General features: G+C 46.7%; 1 protein-coding gene across 2 annotated transcripts; it reads left to right on the top strand.

Annotated features, from left to right (window-relative positions):
* The first annotated feature begins 294 nt into the window (after nt 1-294).
* LOC117750380 (sterol 26-hydroxylase, mitochondrial) lies at nt 295-9,290 on the top strand. Of its 2 annotated transcripts, XM_034561575.1 has the most exons (10): nt 295-487; nt 982-1,261; nt 1,838-2,019; nt 2,122-2,321; nt 2,676-2,873; nt 6,518-6,681; nt 7,101-7,267; nt 7,349-7,430; nt 7,531-7,731; nt 8,559-9,290. In XM_034561575.1, exons 2-10 carry the CDS (start codon nt 1,034-1,036, stop codon nt 8,688-8,690), a joined length of 1,554 nt encoding a protein of 517 aa, XP_034417466.1. In that variant the 5' UTR covers nt 295-487; nt 982-1,033; the 3' UTR covers nt 8,691-9,290. The 2 variants fall into 2 exon arrangements, with proteins under 2 accessions (XP_034417466.1, XP_034417465.1); XM_034561574.1 differs by lacking the exon at nt 295-487 and having other exon boundaries at nt 724-1,261.
* Nucleotides 9,291-9,539: the final 249 nt, after the last annotated feature.

The following is a 9,539-nucleotide window of genomic DNA, read 5'->3' as shown; positions in this document are numbered from 1 at the left end:
TGGCGGCCGACACGCCCCCTCATTGTTCATCAGTTATTTGATTGGACGATGCACTGATCACTGGATTCTCGGGTCGCCTCAATTTCGCCCTAAATTATATATTTTATATATAAATAAATTCCACTATTCAAGAAAAAAAAAACACATAATCATATTCTGGTTTGTTTAATAATGTCGCCACAGGTAACAGGAACAAAGAGAGAAAAAAAAACACAATGATCACGTGTCCAACAAAAACGCGTGCACAGTCAGTGCACACCTCCGGGGGCCCAGGTCCGCTATAAACGGCCTCGGTTCCCGGTCTGCGTCGGCGCTGTCGTGTCCTCTTTCATCCTGCGGACTGCGGGGTTTCCCAGCATGGAAGGGACGGCCGCTTTCAGGTGAACGGGGCGGCTCGCGCGCACCACGTGGATGGAGTCCCTCACCTGGGCACGTGTCTGACGTCCCTCACCTGGGCACGTGTCTGACACCATGCAGCCCGAGTCGTGTGAGTTTGTGTTCGTCCTCGTTGTTTGTGACGTTGAATGTACGTTTTTAAAAAAAAACACTAAAAAGAAAAGGTAACATAATAAAAGCAGTCCACGTGGCTCTCCGTCTTCTCGAACAAGAACTGGAAGTATTTTTTTTAATTGTTAAATGGCATTGAGAATGATTTCAGGAGCAATGGCGGTGTCTCCCTGCTCATTTCAACCGCTTATAGTTAAAAGTTCAACAGCTTTTTTTCTTTCTTTCTCTTCAACGTCCATTCTTCTCAACTTCTTCCAGCACTTTAATCAGCGAGCGCAAGAGAGATTATTAAGTTATTAAGTTTAATGATAGTGACTCAGACTTGACTGGTTTGCCTACTCACCTGAAGCACTGACAATTAAGAGCGGCCTTGCCTCCAGTTGTGTGGGTGGAGAGGCCCCTGGTTGCTCCATGAGAGCTGTGCCGTGAGGGTTAAACATTGTGTAAGACCATGGCCCCTCCCTGCTCCGCTAGGCTCTTGGATGTAACAGGAGCCGTGCGTGTGTTTTCCATTCTGCTCTCCAATATGGCTGCATCACGGTTGTCCCGGAGCCTGATGCGACGGTACGGACGCTGGCCTCCGATGGGCCCGAACGCCGCCGAGGCCCCGGTCTGCTCCAGGGGGGCGGCGGGCCCGTCCTCTGCGGGCCAGGACAAGCCTCGGACGGTGGACGACCTCCCGCACGTCAGCTTCCTGGAGCTACTCTACAGGATGGTGTTCCAGGGTTTCTACAACCGTTTGCATGAGCTACAGGTAAGATAGGCACACACACACACACACACACACACACACACACACACACACACACACACACACACACACACACACACACACACACACACACACACACACACACACACACACACACACACACACACACACACGCGCGCGCTCTGTCACAGTGATGCACGGTTGTTTTAATCTGCGTGCGTTCCATAAATAATCTTGCTGATGAATCTCGGCTGCAACTTTTTTTTTTTTTTTGTCTGTACGCAAATGAACCTTGATGATTGACGTCACTGTGAGCGTCTGCGTGGTCGTCCTGCAGAGAGAGTACAGCACCCAAATTGTCAGACTGGTTCTATTACCATTCGTTCCCATAGTAACCTCCCAGATGACAATAGCCAGTCTCGACTGAGAGGATGCCAGTGCCCGCCCCGGGGCAGACGGGTGTAGATTGGTTACCTGATTTCTGGATTCCTAGATCTCATAAGCCATACAGAGTTATTTATTTTCCTTGACCCTCCCAACTTGTTAACTCATTGTATTCCATAACCGCAATCGCTAGGAGCGCCATTTTTAAACCTGGTTTTCTCACACTACCTTCAGATCTATGAGAAGCAGCGATATGGGCCCATATACAGAGACGGACTGCAGTCGGTTTCCGTGAACACCCCGAAGCTGCTGGAAGAAGTCATGAGGAACGACGGGAAGTTCCCTCAACGGGGAGACATGTCGGCGTGGAAGGAGTATCGCGATTTGAGAGGATTCGGCTACGGGCCTTTCACCGAGTGAGACCGCGTCGCCGACCCTGTCTTTTGCCTGATCGGGTTTTGTTTTTTAAAGTGAAGCAATGCATTTCGTACACGCTGTATGTACATCTATTCCCCTAGGGAGGGGGAGAAGTGGCGCAACCTGAGGGCGGTGCTGAATAAGCGCATGCTGCATCCGAAAGACTCCGCGCAGTATCACGGCGTCATCGACGACGTGGTCGCCGCCTTCATCAAGAGGATCCGCTTCCTGCGTCGGTGTAGCCCGACGGGAGATTTGGTGACTAATGTGGCCAACGAGCTCTATCACTTCTCGCTAGAGGGTGTGTAGACAACTCGTGCATGTTCACTTAAAATCTCGTGTCCGTGTGTGTCCGTGTGTGTGTGTCCGTGTGTCCGTGTCCGTGTGTGTCCGTGTGTGTGTGTGTGTCCGTGTGTCTGTGTGTCCGTCCGTGTGTGTCCGTCCGTGTGTGTGTCCGTGTGTGTCTGTGTGTCCGTCCGTGTGTGTCCGTCCGTGTGTGTGTCCGTGTGTGTCCGTGTGTGTGTGTCCGTCCGTGTGTCCGTGTGTGTGTCCGTGTGTGTCCGTGTGTGTGTGTGTGTGTGTGTGTGTGTGTGTGTGTGTGTGTGTGTGTCAGACGGGTTCTCTGATGATGTCTTCTCCTGAATCTTAACCTCAGGTATTGCCGCCATACTGTTTGAGACGAGGGTCGGGTGTCTGGAGAAGGAAATCCCTGCGAGTACCGCCGACTTGATCAGCTCCATAGCGCAGATGTTCGAGAACAACATGGCTGTGTTTGTGACGCCCAAGTGGAGCCGCGGCCTGCTGCCTTACTGGGGGCGCTACATTGCAGGCTGGGAGGGGATCTTCAGCTTTGGTGAGTTGATTTTCTCAAATATTATGGATCAATTCTCCTTCACGCGTTTTGGGAAATGCGCGATACCGTTCAACGGTTTGTAACGGACATCCTCCGGGTCAGAAAAGTGAAGCCAATGCTGAAATGCCCTTTTTTTTTAAACGTGCATTCTTTCTAATGTCTAGCAGGGGGCGACGCCTCTGGTTGTATAGAGAAGTCGGATTGTTTAGAGGTCTTCGAGAGAATGACTCTACTTCTCACTTTATTTACCTCAGTAACATGTTAACAGTATCAAACACTAGTGTCACGTCTTCAATACAGCGCAATATTCATTTAGGGGAACTGACAACCCTCCCACAACGGACTCTGCACCTGTCCGTCGCAACATCCGCACCCTCTCACCCTCCTCTCTGGCCTCCTCTGTTCTGTCAGCCCTCCCCTCAACCGATTCCTTCGCACTTATGCAGCCTAACTTCGCCACTGACACTCTTCTCTCTACGCTGTCGTCCTCTCTTGATTCTCTCTGTCCTCTTACGACTCGAAAGGTCCGCAAGTCCTCTCCGGCTCCGTGGCTGTCCGAACCGGTGCGCGCCGAGAGAGCCACAATGCGAGCAGCGGAAAGGAAATGGCGAAAATCCAAACTCGCCAGTGACCTGCTCGCCTATCAATCTCTTCTCTCCTCCTTCTCTGCGTCCATCACTGCAGCCAAAAGTTTGTTCTATCAATCCAGAATCGAATCCTCTTTATCTAACCCTAAAAAGCTCTTCTCAATTTTTTCCAACCTCCTTGACCCCCCTGTTTCCCCCCCCTCCCTCCACCCTTCTACCAAGCCACTTTGTTGACTACTTTACAAAAAAGATAGACGACATACGCTCTTCATTTACTAATCCATCTTCCTCAACTACACCTCCAGTAACTTCACCTTCTTCCCCCTTGTTTTCCTCTTTTATCCCCCTGTCTCCCAATCAAGTTCTTACCTTGGTAACCTCTGCCCGCCCAACCACCTGCCCCCTTGACCCCATCCCTTCTCACCTTCTCCAGTCCATTGCTCCGGACCTTCTTCCCTTTCTCACCCATCTCATTAACACCTCCCTCTCAACCGGCTGTTTCCCCAACTCTCTGAAGGAGGCAAGAGTCAACCCTCTCCTGAAGAAACCCACTCTTGACCCATCTGAAGTCAACAACTACAGACCTGTCTCTCTCCTTCCCTTCCTCTCCAAAACTCTAGAGCGAGCTATCTTTAACCAAGTCTCCTCCTTTCTTCACAGTAACAACCTTCTAGACCCCCACCAGTCTGGATTCAAGACAGGCCACTCAACAGAGACTGCCCTCCTTGCTGTCTCTGAGCAGCTTCACACTGCTAGAGCAGCCTCTCTCTCCTCTGTCCTTATCCTTCTAGACCTTTCCGCTGCCTTTGACACAGTGAACCACCAGATCCTCTTGTCCTCCCTCCAGGACCTGGGTATCTCAGGCACCGCGCTCTCACTCTTCTCATCCTACCTCACCGACCGCACTTACCGGGTAACCTGGAGAGGATCTGTGTCTGAGCCTTGTCCTCTGACTACTGGGGTCCCTCAGGGCTCAGTCCTTGGTCCTCTTCTCTTCTCTCTGTACACCAACTCCCTCGGCTCTGTCATTCGCTCGCATGGCTTCACCTACCACAGCTATGCTGACGACACCCAACTGATCCTCTCGTTTCCCCAATCTGAAACACGGGTAGCAGCACGAATCTCTGCCTGTCTGACTGACATCTCTCAGTGGATGTCCGCACACCACCTGAAAATTAACCCGGACAAGACTGAACTTCTCCTCCTTCCAGGAAAAGGCTCTCCCACCCACAACCTAACTATTAACTTCAACAACTCAGTGCTGGTTCCGACTCCGACTGCCAGGAACCTCGGAGTGACGCTCGACAGTCAACTCTCCCTGACTGCCAACATTGCCGCAATAACACGCTCCTGTAGGTACATGCTGTACAACATCAGGAGAATACGACCCCTTCTCACTCAGAAGGCGGCACAGGTTCTGGTCCAGGCTCTGGTCATCTCACGGCTGGACTATTGCAACTCCCTCTTGGCAGGTCTACCTGCTAATGCCATTCGACCTCTACAGCTCATCCAGAATGCAGCTGCTCGACTGGTCTTCAACCGACCGAAATTTACCCACACTACTCCGCTCCTCCGCGACCTTCACTGGTTACCGGTGGCCGCCCGCATCCGCTTCAAAACATTGGTACTTGCGTACCGTGCTGCGAACAGATCGGGTCCGGTCTACATCCAGGACATGGTCAAACCGTACACCCCAGCCCGTTCACTTCGCTCGGCTTCTGCCAATCTGCTTGTAGCTCCTTCACTTCGAGCTAAATCACGACTGTTTGCTGTGCTGGCTCCTCATTGGTGGAACGAGCTCCCCATTGACATCATGACAGCAGAAAGTCTCTACATCTTCCGGCGCAAACTAAAAACACATCTCTTTCGACTATACCTTGAATAGGTAGCACTTAAATGCCGTAGTAGCACTTAAATGTCCCTTTCCGATAGCACTTTAGTAGCACTTAAATGGCACTTACGGATAGTACTTTGTAGTTTAACTTTATTGAAGAAATTGTACTTGCTTGATTCTTGTTGTTCTGAGTTTGGACTCATGGTTTAATGCACTTATTGTAAGTCGCTTTGGATAAAAGCGTCAGCTAAATGACATGTAATGTAATGTAATTTAGTAAATTATGTTCGTCAAATGGAGCATTAAGCGGAGTGTGCTTTGGGGGCGTGGCTACCTTGTGATTGACATGTGTGGTGGAAGATTTCTATGTTTGATCAGGTGGAGAGTTGTGGTTCAAATATTCAATTGCAACAAACTGAGTCTTCGAAGGAATCAAAGTTGTCTTTCCGTTTATTCAAGCTGGGAAAAGGGTTCAACAGCCAGTGAGCTGCCCAAATCTCTCGATTCATACATTGTATTGCATCGTGATTCATACAAGCATACATATTCCTTTTATTCAGTGTTTGGTTGGACTTCGCTCCACCCTCTGGTGTCATGTTGTTGTTTTTTTATATGAAGGGTTTGAAAGGACAAAGATCCCTCTGAGCAATAGGAAATAGAAGAAATCTATTGCTGTACCAGTTTGGCTTGCTCAACGGCACCTCGGGCAATGCCCTCTACGGTTGCCAAGTCTCCATTGAGTGGGCCACTGTCTCCCCAAAATGGACGTTTTGAATCATTCAATTATTCCTCTTCTTTTAAGGCCAAAACCTTCAAATGCATGTAATGTCTAAAATGGCCACTGAAGGAAAAACATCAATATAACAAGTGACTCCAAACTTTTGAACGGTATCGTTTGCTGAGGCGTTTTTCTGCTGTCAATTAATTACATGACATTAAGCCCGGCCGGCACAGAACAGGCCAACACCTGTCTCTTCATATTTAGTGTACGTCTGTATCAATTAAATAAGCATATTTCCCAAACCGTCAAAGTACTTAACGTTTCATGGCCCTGTGTTTTCATTTTGATTCAGTCTCCTCGTGTGTCATGTCTGGTTTCACCTCCTGTCTTTGTGCGTTTGACCCACCCCGATATGTTACAACCACCCTGCTCTCTTTTTAAATCAATACATTTTAAATCTTTTTTTAGAATAACTCAAATGCAACACTTTTTTTTTTTTTAGCTAAAGCGTTGATTGACAAGAAGCTGGAGGTCATTCAGCAGCGCGTGGACAACAACCACGACGTGGAGGGCGAATACCTCACGTACCTCCTCTCCAACACTCAGATGAGCATGAAGGACGTGTACGGCAGCATCACCGAGCTTCTGTTGGCTGGCATGGACACGGTGAGTGACGCCCAAACCTTTTTTTTTTTAGAACCGAAGAGCTGCTTCCGATCGTTTTAACCCATTTTTCCTCGGATCTCCTTCACAAATGAGTGAGAGGGAAAAAAAACATGACTGAAAAAAATAAAACTGTTTGTCCTGCCTCAGTAATGACCAAACTCTCACCAAGTACATTGTTTTTTTACTGTGCTGTATTAATAGAAATCTAATTTTGTGTAGGTATTTTTCTATTTCCAATACCAAGAGTTCGATTTTAAAGGGTGAAAGCTAGAGAATAAGGTGAATCCATCTGATGCTATTCCTGGATTATCCCAAATTACATTCTGGAAAATGCATCATCCTCATAAAATGTCAACTTGTAAGCGTGACCGCCACTCATATGCCACCTTTTGCCCTCTTCTGCACCTGTGGACTTGAAGACCTCCAACACCCTCACGTGGACTTTGCACCTGCTGTCCAAGTACCCCGAAACCCAGGAAAGACTTCACGGAGAAGTGTCCGCGTTGGCGCCGGCGGACCGGGCCCCCTCCGCTGCCGAGGTCACCCGGATGCAGTATTTGAGGGCCGTTGTCAAAGAGGCCCTGAGGTGAGTGAGAACCGGGCACAGCGCCTACTACGAAAAAAAAACAGTCTCAACCAAATGACACCATCTGTTCTCGTTCCTCAGGATGTACCCGGTGGTTCCCATGAACGCAAGGATCATTGCAGAAAAGAACGTTACCATTGGTGGATATCAGTTTGCAAAAAAAGTGCGTCTGCTTTCTGTCTTGTGCTGGTTTTGCATGCACTTTTGTCCCCGTCCGGTTTTTTTATCTCTTGCCTGTCCCCCCCCCCCCCCCCCCCCCCCAGACCCCTTTCATGTTCTGTCACTACGCCATCACCCACGACGAGGACACGTTCCCAGAACCGTTCACGTTCAAGCCGGAGCGATGGCTCCGTGACGGCCGCGAGAGGCCACACCCCTTCGCCTCCATCCCCTTTGGCTTCGGCGTGAGAAGCTGCGTCGGCCGCCGCATTGCTGAGATGGAGATGCACCTGGTTCTGGTCGCGGTACGTTAACGAGTGGCGAGCGCCTCCTCGCAGCGTCTGCGTCATGCAGGTGGTTGGGATGTAAAGCTTCGTGCCATCAAGCGCTGCAATACTCTTTTTGAGCCAATAGGAGACGCAGAAGTGCAGTTTCTTTCTAGGTCCACTTGAATTGCAAAATGCTTTAAGGTCTATTATGTATTTATTTTATTTATTTATTAAGAGCGCAACTTTTAAGAAACTTCTTCATCAAGACAAATGAATTTTGGCAGAATGGTGTATTCATGTCATCCCATCCTTCAAGTAATAAGTTGACGTCAGAAGCAGATTTTTAGGGCCTTTTTTTTAATGTTTGGAATCAGGCTACAAATGATAAGACAAGTGTATTTTGGTGTGATTTTATGTATTTTTAAAAAAATAGCTACTGCATTACTCTGAATAGTTTAGTCTATGAATAAGACTAGTTCCAAATGTTGAAATTGCCAATTTATGTGAACATCATACACCAGACTATTTTATTATTAGAGTATTTTTGGGGCCAGCTGACCACAGTGACATGCACCCATAACTTAAAGGTTGTTAAGGACAATGTGAGCAAATAATTGCCTAAAAGACGCGCAGCATTTTATTAGCTTGTTTCTGGCAACCCGACACATTTAACTCCAATTTTTATCCCGAAAGTGCTGAGAGGAAAAAAATTTATATTGATTAGTGCAGCTTTTTAAAGTTGAAAGTAGTTTCTGTGTAATCAATCCAACATAAAAGGCCGGTGTGTTATGGCAACATTCAGTCGGGTCTTAATAATTAAAGATTACATCTTTTTTTCTTCTTCTTCTTCTTCTTTCCTCCAGATCGTCAGGCAGTTTGAGATCAAACCAGACCCCGCTATGGGCGAGTTGAAAAGCATCAACCGCACGGTCCTGATACCGGACCGACCGCTGAACCTCCACTTCGTGGACCGAAGCCGCGGAGACGCAGATTGATTTTTAGCTTTTTGCACATTTCTTGAGTGGAAAAAAGTACTTTTTAAAAAAAAAATTTTAAAGGATGTTTGCTGTATTAAGTGACCAATCTGGAACTGGTGGTATAACAAATGCAAGTAAATGTAAAATGGACATTATTATTATTATTATTATTATTATGCAAACATCAAAATAATGCTACGTTATATACTTAACTTCAGACAATAGGCCATTGTTCACACAGACAATGCAGGGAAGAGCAATATTCTTTAATGTGATACGAAATTATAAAGAGTATTAAAATAAAAAGAAACTATATTTATCTTTTTTTTTTTTTTTTAATCTTTAGCTGTTTTTGCCGGGCTCAGTTGGAAGTGCTTTTTTTTTTTATAACGAGCACCGGCGTAAATAACACTTTCATAATGTAGGTAAGACTTTTATTTAAAGATGAACTAAACTTTAATTGTGTCTTCATTGTCACGTGTGAACTGAAAGTGAATCGACTCTATTCTTCTACGCCTGACTTTGGGTCCACTTTTTAAAAAATTTTTTTTTTTTTAAAAGCACACTTATTTTATTTTGTATTCATGAAGAATATTTATGTTGCTGCTCTCCAAATAAAGATCACGCAATGTATCAGAAAACCAAATCTCTTCCTCCCGTCTGTATGCAAGGACTAATTAATGGATATTTTGTTTTCTCTTGTCATGTTATAGTTTTCATTACATTTTTCTTTTGGGATTATCAAAAAAAATAATATTTGTGTGCGCCTCGAATACAGTAAATGTTGTTCTTTTTACTGTTCAGATTACAATTATACCTTAAGCAAAATTCAATGCTTTACTAAAGAGAGATTTGTCTCTTATGGGC

The sequence above is a fragment of the Cyclopterus lumpus genome, chromosome 21, assembly GCF_009769545.1.
Source record: "Cyclopterus lumpus isolate fCycLum1 chromosome 21, fCycLum1.pri, whole genome shotgun sequence".
Lineage (NCBI taxonomy): Eukaryota > Metazoa > Chordata > Actinopteri > Perciformes > Cyclopteridae > Cyclopterus > Cyclopterus lumpus.
This window is presented reverse-complemented; position numbering and strand designations above follow the sequence as displayed.

Bases quoted from the DNA above. Each gene is read 5' to 3' on its own strand.
- LOC117750380 (XM_034561574.1), top strand. From the start codon at position 959: ATGGCCCCTCCCTGCTCCGCTAGGCTCTTGGATGTAACAGGAGCCGTG. The intron at 1,262-1,837 runs GTAAGATAGGCA...CACTACCTTCAG, and splicing joins ACCGTTTGCATGAGCTACAG to ATCTATGAGAAGCAGCGATA. The intron at 7,268-7,348 runs GTGAGTGAGAAC...CTCGTTCCTCAG, and splicing joins GTTGTCAAAGAGGCCCTGAG to GATGTACCCGGTGGTTCCCA.